The sequence below is a fragment of the Artibeus jamaicensis genome, unplaced genomic scaffold (assembly GCF_021234435.1).
Source record: "Artibeus jamaicensis isolate MK-2021 breed Jamaican fruit bat unplaced genomic scaffold, CSHL_Jam_final contig_1128, whole genome shotgun sequence".
Lineage (NCBI taxonomy): Eukaryota > Metazoa > Chordata > Mammalia > Chiroptera > Phyllostomidae > Artibeus > Artibeus jamaicensis.
Genome location: NW_026521220.1, coordinates 1,617,485 through 1,635,253, shown reverse-complemented (window position 1 = coordinate 1,635,253; position 17,769 = coordinate 1,617,485). Strand labels below are relative to the sequence as shown.

At 55.0% G+C, this 17,769-nt stretch overlaps 1 protein-coding gene across 2 annotated transcripts in view; it reads right to left on the bottom strand.

The window, feature by feature from the left end:
• Positions 1-17,769, bottom strand: part of HIC2 (HIC ZBTB transcriptional repressor 2) — a 28,487-nt gene that overhangs the window by 6,878 nt on the left and 3,840 nt on the right. For both annotated transcript variants that reach the window (XM_037131484.2, XM_053664688.1), the window contains exon 2: positions 1,647-1,745. In XM_037131484.2, the coding sequence (XP_036987379.2) occupies positions 1,647-1,672 (26 nt within the window). In that variant the 5' untranslated portion in view covers positions 1,673-1,745. The remainder of the gene's footprint in view (positions 1-1,646; positions 1,746-17,769) is intronic.

Sequence of the window (17,769 nt, the reverse complement as noted above, 5' to 3'; positions counted from 1 at the left end):
CATAGCTTTGGGGACAAGCGTGAAATCTGCCAGTGCTAAAGAAAGGTTTTTTTTTTTTTTTTCATTTATTTATCTTTAGAAGGGAAGGGAAGGAGAGGAGGAGAGAAATATCAATGTATGGTTGCTTCTGGTGCATCCCCTGCTGGGAACTGGCCCCTGCTGGGAACTGGACTGCAACCCAGGCACGTGCCCTGATGGGGAATCAAACCACGATCTTTTGGTTCGCAGGCCCGTGCTCAAACTACTGAGCTACACCAGCCAGGGCTAAAGGTTCTTTTTCTTAAATGCCACATGAGCCAAGTCAAATATGCAGCCTCTAGTCTGCAACCTCTGCTCTACCCTGGGGGCCTCTTTAAACCACCCTACAGGCCCCCTAAGCTTTCGGACTCCCCAATGTCACAGTACCACCTCCCAGACACTGTAGCACACAGGCTGTCCCTCACCTGCCCCCAAAATACAAGTGCTTTGTCCCAGGGAGGGCACAGAGCATGTCTTTGTCTGGGTCTGGGTGCTGAGCAGAAAATGTGGCCATACAGGGCCCTGGTGTGTCAGGCCCTGGCTCCTTTCTGGACAAGGCAGCACATCTGGACACGGGAAAGACAGCCAGCTGGCCTCGACAGAGCGGCACAGACACTAACCGATGTCATTAAGTATGAAACTCGCAGAGGCTCTGGCCTCATCGGAAGGCCAGATGTGCTGGAGGCTAGCTATGCTGCAGTGTGCTCACTGTGCCCACCCCACCGAGAGGCAGGGTCTGCAACATAAGGCCATGGCTCCCTGCCCCGGGCCCCCTGACAGGCCCTCAGGGAACAAAAAACCTTCCAGACAACCCTGTGCCACACAGCTGGTGGGCGGGGGGGGGGGGGGCTACTTTCGGTCTCTGACAGTAACTGAGTGCTCTGAGCCTTACCGCACCTGGGACCACCTGCTCCCACGAGGGGTGAAGCCTGGAGGGAGTGTGCTCACCCCGCCTCCCTGAAACACAAATGCTCCTCCTTGCTCCACAGGTGCCCTTGTTTGTGAAGACTGAAAAATAAAACCCTAGCAATCACTCCCACCCCAGAGGCGGCTTTGAAGCTTACAGTGAGCACATGCGGATGGGTGTCAGGCTACACCCACAGCCGGACAGCAGGAGGCAGCAGACACTTACAGAACAGCCTGGCCCTGCAAGGCTGCTCAGCTGGGACTCAGAGGCCAGAGCCCAGGTTCCCAAGGAGCCAACCATCCCCTACTCCCTGCCCCACAAACAACCAGGCAGGGACAAAGAACCCCACACATGGCTTCCATATCAGCGGGCCAGGATACCTAGGCACATGCAAAGTCAGTTCCACCAGCACCCAAGATTCCTGGTGCTCTGAGCCTGTCAAAAGGACTAGGGATGGCAGGAGGTCCCATCCTCCAAGAGCCTGTGAGCCCACAGCGGCCCCTCCTCCATAGGCTCAGGACAGTGGGTCCCAGCCTCCCCTCTGTGCACTCAGTGCTGAGTGCTCGCTAAGGACTGCAGGTCAGTACACAGGCTGCGAGCTGCAGGGCTATATGGGCCTCCCAGAAACCTCCCAGTGAAGGAGCAGGTGGACAAAGTCCTCTCTCCCCCGGGCCTCCCTCATCCCTCCTCTGGCCCTGCTGACCCCCTTTCCCCAACCTACCTGAGTGCCAAGGGCCCAGAAACCATGTGAGCAGCAGCCAGTGGGAGTGGCCTCCTTGAGCACGTGGCCTCCCTTGGGGGTGCATCAATGCCTGGTCACCTGGGGAGAAGATGGACATGGTCATCCAGAGAGCCATCATCGAGGAACAGAGGGAGGAACAGGACAGTGAAGTAGAAGGTGCCTGGTAGCCCTGGAGTCCTTGTTCCCAAGAAGGTCAGGGAAACTGGGATGCCAGGGGCAGCTAGCTGGGAAGGAGGCAGTGTCCATAGTGCCCTGCAGACAGGCCCGGTGGCAGATAAGGTGACAGGTCTAGGGAGCTCGAAGGCCTAGCAGCCTCCTCCCACCCAGAAGCTCCAGGGCATTCCGAGGGCCACCTAGGCCTGGGGAGCCAGGGCAGGCACACAATTCATGGCGGGCGGGCGTGGCAGCAGGAGGCCTGGGCAAGGCCCTTCCCAAGGCCGGCCACATTTACATAACAAAAGGTCAAAATTGGAGGCACTGGTGCAGTGGGCTATTTATAAGAACCAGTCTCAACCGCTTTTGCCTCTCCTGCCTCCTTCCCTTCCAGATCTGCTCTTGCCCCCTCCCTGCCCAGAAGGCCCAGCCTGACCACATGGCCTCCTCTTGTAGTTTTCGAAAGCTGGGCCTTTCAATACCAGCCTGCCAAAGACACTGGCAGCTGCTACCAGATGCGGGTGGGCTCCCTCTTCCCCCAACCGCACCCAGGTCACAAAAGAGGGGGGTCCTGAGAGTCTGGCTCCTTGTACACCACTCTGGAAGATCTGGGCTCCCTTGGAATGGAGCCAGGGTGGGGGAGGAGGCCTGTAGGAGCCTGGAGCCCATCCTTGCCTGTCCTTCCCCCGCCCCCAGGGCCAGGGAGGCTCAGCAGGTCCCTCAGGAATGTGACCAGACCCAGGGGTGTGGGTGGCTGGGAGGCCTCAACTCCAACCTTCCAGCTGTCTCTCTGGCCCCTAGCACAACTCCCCTCTCATAGAGGTGGCCCAGGGGGAGGGGCACTCAGTTGGTCTGGGTGGTTGGTCCAGTATCCCACCAATGGCCCGGAGGGCAGCAGAACCAGCTCTGTAGGTCCAGCTGCCTGAACCATCCACATTTAATACCTGCGTGGAGCCTAGAGACAACCAGAAGGACACAGCTGAGCTCAGCCTTGGGAAGGAGAGTGGAGACCACTGTGACACTGGGGTAAGAATGGACAGGAAGGCACAGATGACCAGATACCTGCCATGCTGCCCGTGCCACCTAGCCTGCTCCTCTCTGGGCCCCAGGACAACCTAAGCACTGCCCAGGCAGACAGTGTCTATACCCAGTGGCCTCCGCTTCAGCACGTGCCAGACCCTGCAACTAGGGGGCTGCTCGCCCTGCTCAGAGATCAGCCAGCAACTACTGGGCGGACAGGTCAGGGAGTGGGTGGCAGAACAGGACTCAGGGTTCTCGCACAGGGATGCTCAGCAGAAAGGGCAGAGCCAGCCTGAGCCACCCGTGTCTATAAACTACAAAACAGCCTCAGCACAGGTGAGGTGGGGCCCCTGTTGCTCTTCTCTTCCCAGGGAGATGAAGACAGCCAGCGACTTCTGCCCTTCCACTTTCTGCCAGGCGTGGGTACAGCAAGCACCAATCCTGGAGAGCCACAGCCTGGGGGTGGGGGAGACTCACCTTTGCCAGGTGAGCAGAAACATGACCGTGGGGACCGGACCAGCAAGCTGGCAGCAAAATGCCCCGCTGGGTCTGAACACCAGTGCCCAGCCCTGGCAGGAGCCCACTGCAGGCTAGAACGAGGACACCACCTGGCGTTCAGCAACCTGCCGGCAGCAGGCCCGGGCAGCGTGCCTGTCAGCCGCAAGGATCCACGCCCAGCTCAGGCTAGCTGCCCACCCAGAGAACGGACTCCAGGGAACCCAGGATCTGGGGCAGTGGGCAATCAGGTTCTCCTCTAGGACCTACACCTGGCCCGCTGCAGGCAGCTGGGTAGGTGTCCCTAGGTGGGCTGACCCTGGCAGGGAGGGGCAGGAACACTTAGTCCCTGGGGGCCAGCTCTGCCCTCTTGTGAACACAAAGGATGTGGGGGAACGAACAGAGGCCAGGCTGAAGACCTGAATCATCTTCCCAGGCCTTGTTTACAAAATGGTCAACACCCCCCTGGCTGCTGCTCACATGGTTTCTGGGCCCCTGGCACTCCTGGGAGGCCAGGGAGGGAGAGCTGGCAGGGCCCAGCCCAAGGGAGGGAGGCCGTGTGCTCTGCACCTCCCCCCCTCCCACCACTCACCTCTCACCACCCCACCCCACCCCACAAGGCAGAAAGGCCTGGGCCAGCAGTGTGAAGGAACATGTCATCTGTGGCTTCCGATGTGACACCCCCTCCCAAGGGCACCAGTTTAGCCTCATGAGCCTGCTGGCACAAGGGAAGTGGCTCATGAGGTCAGAGTGACCGTGGCAGAAGATCCCTGTCTCTCCTGGCTCCTCCCTGAGGAAGACCTAAGCTAAAGGTGCCCCTCGGGTCTGCCCCCCATCCCCTGAGCAATATTGGTGTGATCCCAATACCAAGCCCCAAACACACATCAGCCAAAAGGCCAATGAGGACAGCAGAGGTGGGGCCGTGACTCCCTAACCCACGGAGCAGCAATACCCCATGAGGCCCCCACTTACCAACAAGGCCCCACCCACCTTAGGCAGTACACACAGAAGGCTAGAACACGCCCACCTTGAGGCCTCTCTTCCTACTACCCACAAAAAGCAGAGTGTGCTCCAGTCCCATACCTTTCAGAAGCCACGACAGGAGGTTTTAAGAGGAAAGTAACTCTTGCTTACACAGAAAGCCCAGAACGACCCCACGACCCCCAATTCTGACAGGAGCTGCCCCAACTCAGTCTGGACACTTACTATGCCTGCAGGAGTGCCGGGCATTCTGAACTGCTCTGGTCATTCAGCCTCCAGGGAGTGCCCCCTGGAGACCAGGCTGACACCCCATGCCTACCGCCATCCCCACCATTGGGGGCCCCACTCCCAGTGTTGTTCACAGCTGGTACTTCAAACCCTCTTGAATGGCACCCCCAGTGAATGCTGTCCCTTCCCTTCGGTGCCTGACCTCAGGCAGGAATACGCTCCCACGGAGACAAGCTCAGGCACTGTAACTAAAACGTGCCTAATTTCAGGCAACTTCCTGCAGCCTACACTCGTCCAGGATGGAGGACCCCGGAGAGAGAGGCAGAGGACAGGGAAAGGCACCCTCAAACCCCTCTTACGGCAGGCCTCATCGCCCAGATCTTCTGGAAGCCTCCTCACCCCACCTTCATCCTTAGGACCCTCCCTCAGTTCCCCAGAGGTTGCCTTCTCTGCAGAAGTCTAGAGCTATGCTGCGGGGCCAGGATAAGCTCCTGCCCAGCCCACCCTAAGGCACCCAACATGAGACTGTTCATCCACCTTAACTACCTCCTAGTCAAGAAACATCCAGTCAGAAGTAAGAGTGCATCACCCAGCTAAGAGCAGGGGGCCTGCCCCCTGGCCCAGACATGCCAGGCTTGGCCCTCATTTCTGCCAACCCCTGCTGCTGTGGTCACCTGGTGCTGCAGGTGTGGCCCACACAGGTGCAGCACTGCCTCTGCCCTGAAGGCTGGCCCCTCCATACCTACAGGAGGACAGCCAGAAGGCAGGGCAGCCACTGCCCAGAAGGTACAAGCAGCCAGGGATGCAGCAGAGCCCAAGGCCCCGCCCCACCCATCCACCAAGCCTGCACACCCACAAGCCCATGACTCCATTTGTCCCACCCCACGGCTTCCTCTCTACTCACTCAAGGATCCCTCCGTGAAGCCCCCTCTACCCTTCACTACTGCACAGGCCACACCTCACACTGCACCGATCTGCCTGGTGACAGCCACTGGGAAGACTGAAGTGTTCCCTCCACCTCCACAGGCGCTAAGACAAGGGTCTGGAGTTGAGCAACTTGCCAAGGTCATGGGAGCGAGTGGCAGAGTGAGGACTCAAAGTGTAACTCCAGAGCTGCAGCCAGACCCTCCCTACCCATGAGAACATAGAGCTCGCTCTCCCAGGCAGGAGCAGGGGTGCCACTCACAGCAGCACTGCCCTCCACATGGCGCCTCCACCCTCCTCCCCACCTCCACCACTTGCCTGTCACAGCAGGGCCACACCTGGGCTGTGTCCTTCTGACTCAGTGAGGGCCCACGGGTGACCCAGCTCCTCCTCCACCCTGACACAGTGAGGAGCTTCTGGCTGGAGGCCACAAGGTGGGGCCCATCATGCAGCCTGCTCTGGGGGCCCAGGCTGCTCCTGCTGCTCCTCTGGGAACAACCCTGGCCTCCATGACCTCTCTGGCCCAACCTTCCAGGCGGGGGCTGGTGGTGGTGAGGACTTACTGCTCTGGGCAAGCCCAGCCGTGTAATCCAGCCCAGATCTGGATGCTGGCCAGCAGCTCCTGGCTCTTCTCCCAGGCCATCCTCCTGGAAAGCAACAGGCTCCACAAATGCCAGGAGATCAGCCTGCCCTCCGACGCAGCTTCTCTGAAATCAACACTTGAGATTCGCTCAGTGCACTGGCAACATGGTGATCGGGGTCCCTGGCCTGGCTTCCTTCCCCACCTGGGGCCGGTCTTGTCACCCACCCACTGGCTCACCCAGATCAGTGAGGTGGCGACCACCCCAGCCTGACTGCCCCAAGTCTGTCCTGAAATCCCTGTGAGCCCCACTGAAGACTCTGTGCAGTCCATGCTGGTCCAAGTCCCACATGGGCCTCGGCCACCCTCCAGTCTGTGCCGCTCCCATCTGAGAAGTGGGAGGGCTTGTGGGCACCCCGCCACCAGGAGGTGGTGCTGCTCTGAGGGCAAGCCCAGCAGGAGGCTCCCAGAGCTGTGCGCCAGGCCCCATGACCCTCAAGCCTGCTTCTCAAGAGCAGCCCTGGGTCCTCTCCTCCTCCTACCAGGCCTACAACCCTCATATCACTCCTGGCTTTGGTGCCAACAAGGGGAAAGGAGGCCAAGACAACCTACGGGACCTGCAGATAAATTTCCCCTGCTGGTGCTGGCACACCTGGCTAGCTGGCACCAGGAAAGGTAAAGGGCAGGGTCCTGCCAGGAGGGCCTCAGGCTTGATGCAGTTTGGCCAAGAGCTATGAACTGGGCCCAAGACCTTGAGTACTACTGGGAAGGGAAGAGGCAGGTGAGAGCTGCTCAGAGGAGAGTAATAATTTAAGATTGTGATTATTGTTACAAACACCAGGCTCTCCTCCTGATCCTGTCCCCTGCATTGCAGTGCCCATCGCCTAGGGCCTGAATTGCTGGGAAAAGGCTTGCTGGCAGTGACAGGAATAGGGGCCTGGAGGCGGAAGAGCCTGCGGGAGGCTGGCAGGGTGGGTCTGCCAATAGGACAGCAGAGCAGGGGAAATCACTCATCCCTATCAGTCAGGGGCCAAGTAGAAACCCAGCAGGCACTTCAGCATGGAGGCAGACAGGGCCGGTGGGTTCCTGCCCCCCCAGTCCCACTTCGTACTAGTCTGGCTTGTTGTTGGGTGTGGTACACGGACCAGCAGCAGCACCTGGGATCTCTCTTAAAATGCAGGCACTCGGGCCTCATACTAAAACTCAGAACAAGAACCCACATTTTAACTCCAAGGGATACATACATACGTTCAAGTCCAGGAAGAGCTGGAGTGGGTTATAAGCTTCTAACCCCCAGAAGGAACAATGCCCCGCAAGCAGTAAAGTCTCCGCCGATGGGCGTCAAGAGGAAGGAGACAGTCCCAAAAGGGAAGAAAGGCCTCCCGCAGAAACAAGCCTGGAATGTGAGACAGAGAGACTAAACCTGGTGACGAAAGGCCTCTTGGAGCCAGGAAGGTGGCTGGGGGTTCTGGGCACGAGCAGCAGGCAGAGGAGTCAAGGAAGGGATAAAAGACGAGTGAGGCAGCAGAATGGTTAAGTAGATGGAAACGCCGCACGCACAGAGCTCGGACAGAGCTAAAAGGGCACTGGTGCAGCCTGGTCTGTGCCCCTGGAAGCGACTATCTGGATCATCTCACTTGCCCCAGGACACCCTTCAGGCCAGATAACTGAGTCGCAGAGGGAGATGTGAGTCAGGGCTGAGTCACAGAGCTGCAGTGGCCCAGCCCAGGGATCTGGGAAAAGACTCTCCAACTTCGAAGTTTCAAAAACAACCCCAGCAGCTATTTCTTATGCCGACGGCAGGAAGAACCAGCTCTCGGTGTGGATGAGTCCTCCCCCAGAAAGTGCGGTTGAGGACCCTCGCCCACGTCATCGTGGTGAGCTGAGAAAAACTCTGAGGCAAGATGGCCTTAAGGAACCTCTGCCCTGCCACACAGCTTGACCCTCCAGGCCAGGATGACACGGAAACGGTGTGCTAGAAGAATCAGAAAAAACAAAACTGATGCCAGACAGCAGTGATGGGTTTCGGTCGGTCAGACAAAGACTAAAACAATGATCTCCTGCCCTGGCCAGGGAGCTCAGCTGGTTAGAGCGTCTTCCCAACATGCCAAAGACACAGGTTTAATCCCTGGTCAGGGCACATAAATAAGTGGAACAACAAATCAATGTTTGTTTCTTTCTCATTTTCCCTCTCTCTCTCTAAAACCAATTTATTTTAAAAAAAGAAGAAGAAGAAGAAGAATTATTGTCTCCCAGGGAGGAAAGAGAAAGGTCACGTTTTAAAATAAGACCAAGCAAGACTGCCCCGGCTGGGGTGGCTCAGTGGACTGAGTGCCGGCCTGCAAACTAAAGGGTCACTGGTTCGATTCCCTGTCAGGGCATGTGCCTGGGTTGCTGGCCAGGTCCCCAGTTGGCGGCATACAAGAGACAACCAATTAATGTTTCTCTCCCACATGGATATTTCTTTCCCTCTCTTTCTCCTCTCTCTGATAATACATAAAATCTTTTTAATAAATAAATAAATAATAATCAAGTAAGACCGAGACTGTAAGCACGCAAGCCTTCTGGGCCGGAGAGCGCACCACCAGAAGGCACTTGGGCAGGCCCTGGCTCGGCAGCCCTGCTCCTACGGGGGGCAGCTGAAGGTGCAGGGAGGGACCATCACCCACCCAGCAGCGGTCAGTGAGCAGGACTGACTGTTTAGGGTGAAACAGATGACTCTGCCTTCCGCAGGTCAGAAAGAGCTGATTGTCGGCAATGCCGCACAGCTGACTGCCATACACGTGCATGAGTCTCTCAAACACACTTTGACCAAAGAAGCCAGACCCGAGAGACTACGCAGTACAAGTCCATTCATGTAAGTTCAAGTTGGAAAGCAAGAATTCAGGGTCTCGGGGGGACTGGGGAGGGAGGCAGCTGGGGGTTGGGAGAGAAGCGGTGACTCAGAGGACACACAAGGGGCTTCGAGAACTGTGCTTCTCAGTCTGGATGCTGGTTACACAGCATGTCCATCTGTGAAGAATCCTGGGATCTGCCGTCGTGATTCTGCCCACTTCTTATGGGGTTCACAGTGCGCAGAAACCTTCAGGAGGGGAAGCAGGGTCTGGTCTTGGACCTGACTGGTAAGTAGATCAAAGCCAGGCAGTAACACTCTTTGAACCCCGACTAATAACAATCACAAGACAGAAAAAAAAGAGGAAGGTGGCCCAATTCAGGATGGAGTGTCCATCCTGGAAGAGGGAACTCTGCAGACAGGCTTGGAATCTGCAGGGAACCTAGAAACCGCCTTAAAATCTCTTATTAGGGGCAGACCGACATCTGACATGTGAAGAAAACAACAACCAGAGGATTTTTTTTTTAATCTTCACTGGAGATATGTGCTTATCAATTTCAGAGAGGGGGGAGGGAGAGACAGGCGTCAGTGTGCGAAACACCGAGCGGCTGCCTCCCGTACACGCCCCAAACAGGGATTGGACCCACAATCTAGGTACGTGCCCTGACCACGGATCGAACCCGCCACCTTTTGGTGCTGAGGATGCTCCAACCACATATGCCACATGGACAGGGCCCAATACTGTTTTTAATCATCCCAGTATCTAGCTGATACTTCTTGAGAGAGAGAAGGGCTTTCTTTTTAGATCCCGGGCAGGCGCGCCGAGGGGAGAAGAGGAAACAGAGCTCAGCAGGCTAGGCACCAACACCACCCCCGAGTTCCCCACAAGGGCCTGAGCTGGTCCTGGGCACGGCCCACTGGACACGTCAACAGGAAGCAGCCGGGAAGAAAACGGACCAGGCCCTCAGGGACTGACGTCAAAGGGCGCTGGTGGGCAGGTCAAAGGAACGTCCCCTTGCTCCTGCATGGATGATTGATGCCCTTAGCGCCTCAAACGAAGAGCTTAAGCCAACAGTAAGGGCCAGGTTGTTTTAATCCAAAGGGGGGCGGGATGGGACAGAGACACCTGGAGTATCCAATGAAGTTTTTAATAGCTATTTTTTAAAGATTTTATTTATTAATTTTTAGAGAACAGGAAAGGGTAGGAGAAAGAGAGGGAGAGAAACATCAATGTGTGGTTGCCTCTCACATGCCCCACACTGGGGGATCTAGCCTGCAACCCAGGCATATGCCCTGACTGGGAATCGAACCAGTGACCCCTTGGTTCACAGCCCGCACTCAATCCACTGAGCTACACCAGCCAGGGCTTAATAGCTATTTTTAAGGATAAAATTAAGGAACTGCTCCAGAAAATTTTACGACCTGTGGTACTGTGCCTAAAAAGCTTCCAAGTGCAATACCTGACAGGAGAGGTCTCACCTGTCCAGCAGGTAACTTGAATGGTCTCCACGCAAGACTCGGAGGAAAAAATGCTCAAAGGCTTTCACCCTCCTTTTTACACTGAGTCTCAGAGGTGCTGGAAGAATTGTTTAAAATGAAAGAACTGGGTTTAGCCCTGGCTGGCATGGCTCAGTGGATTGAGTGCCAGCCTGCAAACCAAAAGGTCACCTACCAGTTCGATTCCCGGTCAGGGCCCAGGCCTGGGGTGCGGGCCAGGTCCCCAGTTGGGAGGTGTATGTGAGGGGTGACCAAACGATGTTTCTCTCGCATGTCGCTGTTTCTCTCTGCCTCTCTTTCTCCCTCACTTCCCCCTCTAATAAATAAGATCTTAAAAATACAAAACAAAACTGGGTTTAGAGACAAACTTAACAGGCACTTCTCTGGCTGGAAGTGTAGAGCTAGGGATATGTGAAAACTGGGCTACTGAGGCAGCGAGAAAAGAACCCATAACCCTGAATTCAAACGACCCCGACGCTCCCCTCCTGCCAGCGATGCGATGGACTGTGACACAGCACCTCCTCAGACCAGTCCAAGTGGGGAACGGGGACACAGGAACGGCAGCAACGGCACTTAAGTGACTCAGAAACAGAGATTAGCACCCAGCTCTGTGCACGCAAGAGGCAAACCTGGCCAGATCCAGCTACCCACAGGCCAAGAGTCCAAGAGTGCAGAGAACAAGGAAAAGAGCTAAAGAATGTTTAACCCCAAATTCAGAAGAGCAGTGACTTCTGAGGAAGGCAGGGATGAGCACAGGTGAGTGTCCAGGGCTACCCCCCCCATTTCTCACAGCAGGTGGGGGACCCCAGGGGTGTTTCCCAATAGCTCTGCCCTATTTATGCGTATGCATGTAATTCACAACCTCTGCTCATCGCTTCTGTAAATCAGTTGGAGCACAATCTCCTAATCTACTGAGGAAGCTATGGTGCTCTGTGCAGACATGTCCCACAAGAAAGGAGACAGACACAAAACCCTATAGATCCAGGGAGAAGCTGAGGGGGCTAAAGCTGTGCGACCCTCGCTGCGCATCCCCTCAGTCACCTGACCCAGGCACCCCGAAAACCAGCAGAGCCACACACAGCTGGGCAAACATGACAAAAATGTGTAAACAAGGGCTTCAGAAGGTCAGTCCCACAAGAGATGCCCAGAAAACATCACTCTGCACAGAATGCAACAGAAAGCACAGAAAGCAACAGAAGCCAGGGCAGACTCCCATACCTGGGAGGGCCAGCATGTCTCACCTGTCGGGAAGGAAACCCCCGGTTCTTCCTAAGCACTGGTGGGGAAGAAGGGTAGTTAAAAAGTCATTCCAAGTGAAAATATCGAAGTCTAGCACAAATCTCCCCTCTGCAGCCTATGCCCCCACCAATTCAGAGTCCAATCAACCCTGAGTTATCGTTCTCAAACACCAACCTCATCAAGTCACTCCCCTACTTAAAGCTTTCAATGGATTCCTAGTACCTGAATAAAGTCCACACTCTGGCCTGGCCTGCACAGCGCTTCCCAGAGGGACCCCAGCCCAACTCTCAGCTGGGCCCCTTGCAGTCACACCTGGGTGCCCCCTCCCCTGCCAAGACCTTTCCGCACTGTCCCCTCCCCCCAATGTCAGCACTAGCTACCCAGCTGCTTCCCACTGTGCACCTTTACTTCTGCTCATGCCACCCCCCACCCGCCGCTCCCTAACCAGCTGCCCAAGGTTAGAGACCCTGCGTCCCACTAGTCAGGCGGCCGCAGCAGCACCTGGCACATAGCAGTTCAGCACAGCCCCACAATAGTTTATTAGGTGAGCAAACGCCAGTCAGAAAGCAGCAGTGCGGAGCAGAGATAGGGTGAAATAATACAGGAGAGAAGATAAGGTGGAGGTGGTGAGGGTGAGAATGATAAAGGAGAGAAGGCTGCCCCGAGTCCTCCCTCGTCACTGGTCCCAGAACTGTTGTTTACATTCTTAAAAATTGGCAAAGACTCCCAAAAAACTTTTATGGGACCTATGTTACTGTAGTCGGTGTTACTCTATTTACTGTTCTGTTTACTGTAATAGAAAAACTGGTCAAATATAAAGTGTAATTGATCTAAAATACCAATAATAAACCCATTTTATGTTCACATTCAAAAGAAAACTATGCTAAGTGAAAAAATACTAGTGAGAAGAATGACACCGTTTCATGTTTTTGCAAATCTTTTTAAAAAATACTTTGTGTGGTTGCCTCTCTGCAACTCAGGCATGTGCCCTGACTGGGAATCGAACCAGCAACCCTTTGCTTCACAGGCCCATGCGTGGTCAATCCACTGAACTACACCAGCCAGGGCGGTTTTTGCAAATCTCTTTAATGTTTGGCTTAAGAGACGTAACCAGCCTCTAGCCCTGGCCAGGAAGGTCAGTGGTTGGAGCGTCGTCCTGACGCACCAGGGCTGCGGGTCTAATCTCTGGTCGGGGCAAGCACATACAAGAACCAAGCAATGAGTGCACAAATTAATGGAACCACAAGATCAACACTGCTCTCTGTCTCTCTCTCTCAAATCAATCAATAAAAACTAAATAATAATAATAATAAAGTAACTGGATTCCCCTATTGGCTTCTGTATTCAGTTTGCTTTGATTAGTCTGTGAAGAAATTTTACACAGATAGAAGGGAGGAGTATGTTCATAACCTTTTCAGATATGTGGCTATTCATTGATATCCATTAAAACTTGACAAGGGGTAGCTTCTTAAAAGTTGCAGTGTAGAACCTGAATTGACGGTCAGTGACTTATTCCTATCTGGATGTAACATAAAAACTCACTGGTCTACCCGGTACTCACACCCACCCAGGATTTTGTGACACTGAGCACTGGTCATCTGGAAAGTACTGGTTCACTGAGTTAACCACATCTTCTAAACGCTGCCCCATTTCATTACACAACACCAAAACCCACGTTAAAATCACCACCAACTTTAGAGAAGTTTTTCAGTCAGGCTCCTGTCGACAAATACAAGTTTTTCAAAATTCTCGTTTTCCCAACAGCTCTTTCACTAGCAACAAATATAGTCAGTTGTTTTCCTGGAAGCAAAAGGCTCCCTTCGTTCACTTGAGAAAATGTCTGGCAAACCGTGAGTCTGAATGACCACACTTTGTCTGTCCGTTGCTCACTCAAGCGAAAATGACGGTCAGCACACAGCCCAGACAAATGTGAAATGCGTTTCCTGAGGACAACCGCCATTCTCCGTCTGTGACAGGAGAGCCTCCTGTGTACTCCCATCCTGTCACAGACAACACCGGAGAGACATGCGCTCCAGGGTCTAGATGTACTTACTCCCCGACCATCCGCGCCGCCTCCCCACGGCACCCAGAGGAAGACGGGCAGTCTTGGTCCAGAGCACTGGAGGGGCGGGGGCCAATTTTAGGCAGGCAGTACGCACCATAAGTGGGGCCACCCCTATGGCTTTACACCATCAGTGCAAGTGCCAACATGGGGCAAAGACCAGTCACTTCGAAACATTATGGAGAAGATCTTGGGGACCCCCAGGGGTCTGCAAAACACTCTAAGAACAGCTGACAACCATTTGAAATGTATCTGCCAACCCATTTTTTAGGCAAGGAAATGAGGCAGGGAGAGATGTCACGTGGAGGAAAGCAGGTTTCGGGCCAGAGGCCTCTTTCTACAAAACCACAGCTGTTCACCAAACAGTGACATAAATCCTGGGTAAGGGACTCCAGACAAACTCGAGAGTAACAAATTTCGAACAAATAAAAAGAAGTGCCATTTCAAATGGCACCCACCAATACTCTTAGAGGCAGGGCCGGCGTGAGCCATTAAAGGACCCAAAGACCTGTTCACCCCCAGAGCAGGCAATACCTGGATAGGCAAGCTGGGCCTCTGGCGGCAGAGGTGGTCAGTGGGGGAGGTGGGGGAGGGGTGCTACAGAAAGCAGAATGTGCATGTTGCCTGCTGGGGGCATGAAGTCAAAGTCCCCTTCTGCCCAAAGCAGCTAGGCCTGCCCTGCTGCCCTTATCAGCATCGACACATGCAAGGAATGTGGGACTTTGGAAACAATCCTCTCCACTAGGCCTGAACCCCTCTGCGGCTCAGGTTGACTTACTACCACCAAAAGACAACCCCAGCCCAGTGCTCAAGCCACTCGCTCCTGGAGAAAGGCACCTCCTTCAGGTGCCTTGGTGGTGGCCCAGGGCACCTTGGTAGGCTGCTGCTTCCCCCCTCCCATCGGCAGGATCGCCAGGACGCCGCTGGACCCATCTACTAAGACACAGACTTACAATGCCGAGAGGCCACCGTGTGTTCGTCCCTAACACCAAGCTGGGCAATGCCTGAGCACCTCTCATTTGCCAAGAGAGGAAAAGGAGCCCAGCTGCGAGTTTCAGAGGACACTGCCCCTCACACGGCTCTCCTGTGTGGAGTGAGTTTCCATAGGGCCAGGGATTCCAACAGGCCAGAAGGAAAGGAAGGAGCTGTGTGACTAAAAGGATAAGAATGGCCTAGAGTCCTCTCTGCCCTCCAGGTCTTGGGAGGAGGGGGAGGGCACCTCCTCAACCGGCTTGTAATGGTCCTTCCCCAGCTCCAGGAACCGGAATCCCTGGCTTTGTCCAATGCAGCCATCTCACCCCATGCAAAATGAAACCCGTGCTGTCCTCTGGCCTAAGCACTGCCCAGGGGAAGGAGCCTACACATATGCATTCAAGGCTGCCGTGCATATGTTTCTCACACTCTTAGAACTTCTCTACCTACTTCCTAGCCATGTGACTGGAGGGTCATTATTTAAGCTCTCTAAGCCGCCTGTACAATGGGGATTGAGAAAATAACTGAGACCGTACAGGTATGTTCTGAGGGTTAAATTTGTGTGTAAAGTGCCTCCCACAAGGCCTAGCATGGGGTAAGAGTCCAACAGTGAGCGCCAACAGTGAGCGCCCAACCCTCTTCTGCCCCTATTTGCCTAGCATTCTGTCAGAAATTCAGCAAGAATGATCCTGGTCCCAGTTTTCCAACAAAGTTGCCATTAGCACCCACCAGACAGAAATCAGCTGCCTCCTACCAAGGGGAAGGCCAAGGAGGTCCTGGGGAGGGGTGGAGTAAAGAGGCAAAAGCCCAGAGGCAGGAATCTATCCCCAGGACTGCCCCTCTCAACGCAGTCCCCTGGGTTCCCCAGAAAAGGAACCAAGGGAGAACCCCTCTGACTTGACTCCGCACCACCCCCTTCCCCCTCGACCACCCAGCCCCGACCACCCTCCATCCTAGTCCCTTCACTTCCCCAGCCCAAGCTGCTGCTCTTCCTGCTCCACGGGCGCTTCTTTCCCAAGACACCAACAAGGGCTCCAGGAGCCCACACCACACCCAGGGCCCTGGACACTCACCTCACATGGCAGGCTGCACGTAGCAGCAGACGCTGTCCTGTGTCCAGTCAGCCAGTTATGAACTAAACCCCAGGACAGCCCATTGTTCCATCCCAACAAAGGGGGCTGGGCTGGGCTGGGCTGGGCTGGGCTGGGCAACCAAGCCTCACCTGAAGCTCTGCCTCCAACGCCCCTCCCACTCTGCCTTCAGGCCCCTTGTTGGCAGTCCCCCTCACACACCTTACCCAGAAAACCACCTCAGGGACCAGTCTCTCTCTCTCTCTCCCAAGGACCTTGAGGTCAAAGGGAAAAGGAAGGAGCGCAGGTCCCAGGGGCTTGTTAGGGAGCTGCAGTGAACCCAGATGTCACTAAGTCAGACCCTGCCGGGGCACACACACACAGAGGCCAACCAGGGCCAAGAACACAACTAAGAAACCAGGACAGGCAGATTCTGAAGGCCAAGCAGGACCAAGAGTCTTGCAGTCCCTCCCACTGCCACCCAATTAAGAGGGACCATGAAGAGTGAGCCCCCTCTGTACCTGGAGCTTCTCCAAGTCCCTGGTAACTAACAGCCAGCCAGCCTGACTTGTTTCGTGAATCCGATCCCACTAGGCCATCAGAGTAAGGCAGTCTGTGACCACCCCAGGTCACATGCACTGGTCTATTTGGATTCACCACTTGCTTGTTTCTATTATTGACAAAGACTTATCACCTGCTAAAGCAGTGGCTCTCAAACTTGGCTGCACACCGGATTCATTTCAAAAGCTTTAAGACACATGCATGCCTGAGCCCACCCCAGAGATGGGCTGGGCTGGCCTCCACCAGCTCTCAGGTGATCCTAATACGCAGAACTGAGAAGCAGAGCAGCAGCGGGCAGGCCTCAGCCAGGTAACACAGGTAACAGCACACACTTAATGGCTCAATGTGTAGCCTGTGCTCATCGCCGAGAAAAGTTCCACAGGGGCAGGCCACTGAGGCCCTGGCCGACCCTCCAGCCATCAACCCTACTCTCCCTCCCAATTCATTTTGTGTGAACAAAAATTCACCAAGAGCTTATTATCTTGCAAAGCAGCACAGGTGAGGGAACTGCAGAAGCGATGGGGCAGTCCCCTTCTTTAAAAAGCGTGCAACCAGGCAGATGAAGCCAAGGCGCTCAGGCCCCAGAGCAGTGAGGGGAGCGGCACCTCCACCCATGTGTGTGGGGGGATGGTGGTGCTGTTCTCGAGGCAGAGTGGCCCCACGGTCACCTGAGAGAACCCACCCTTCCAGAGGTGCTGCTGGGAAAGCAGCCTGAGGCCTTGGGAGCAGCCTGGGAGGCACCAGAGGAGTCTGCACAGGAGGTCACACCCACGTCAGAGCCAGCAGTCCTTCCATTGCTGCAACAAGCTAACTCCCTGCGACAGAGGCACCCACTAAGCAAAGTGCAAGCTCTGCCTTTCCTTCGTTGCCCTTGGAATTGCCATGGGACAAATGAAAAGACTGGGCCACTTGCCTTTCCAAAACCTACTCTCCCTTCTCACCACCCACCCCACCCCCACCCCACAGGAATGTGCTACAAAGCTCACAAGCAGCAGCAAGGCCCTTCTGTAAGAGGCAGCTGACTGTCCCTTCTAGTAGAAGGACCTGCTCTAACCCCAAAGCAACACTCTCCCCTCCCCTCACCGACACAGGACAGTACCATGAAAAACACAGAAACTGAACAGTCAGAAGGAGGGGCTCTGAACTCCTTCCCCACTGTCCCAGGCAATTTCTTTTTCCTTTTTTTTTTTTTTTTGCTTTTTTAAAATTTAATTTATTTTAATTGTTGTTCAAGTACAACCAGGCAATTTCTTAGGGTCCCCTTCTCCAGTCAGTCAAGGTGCCCAAGCTCTGACCCCTTCCTCCTGGACTGTGGCGAAGCCTGATGTGGGCTCCTGGCTTTCTCTCCCTTATCAAACTCAGTGGGGGCCCACACACAACCCCCACCCCCACCTGCTTTTCTTGCTTTGCCACTCCCCGTTCAAACTAGGTTCCAGGTTGAGCCTGCAGTCCCTCTCTGAGCCCTCCCCCAGCTGAGGTCCCTAACC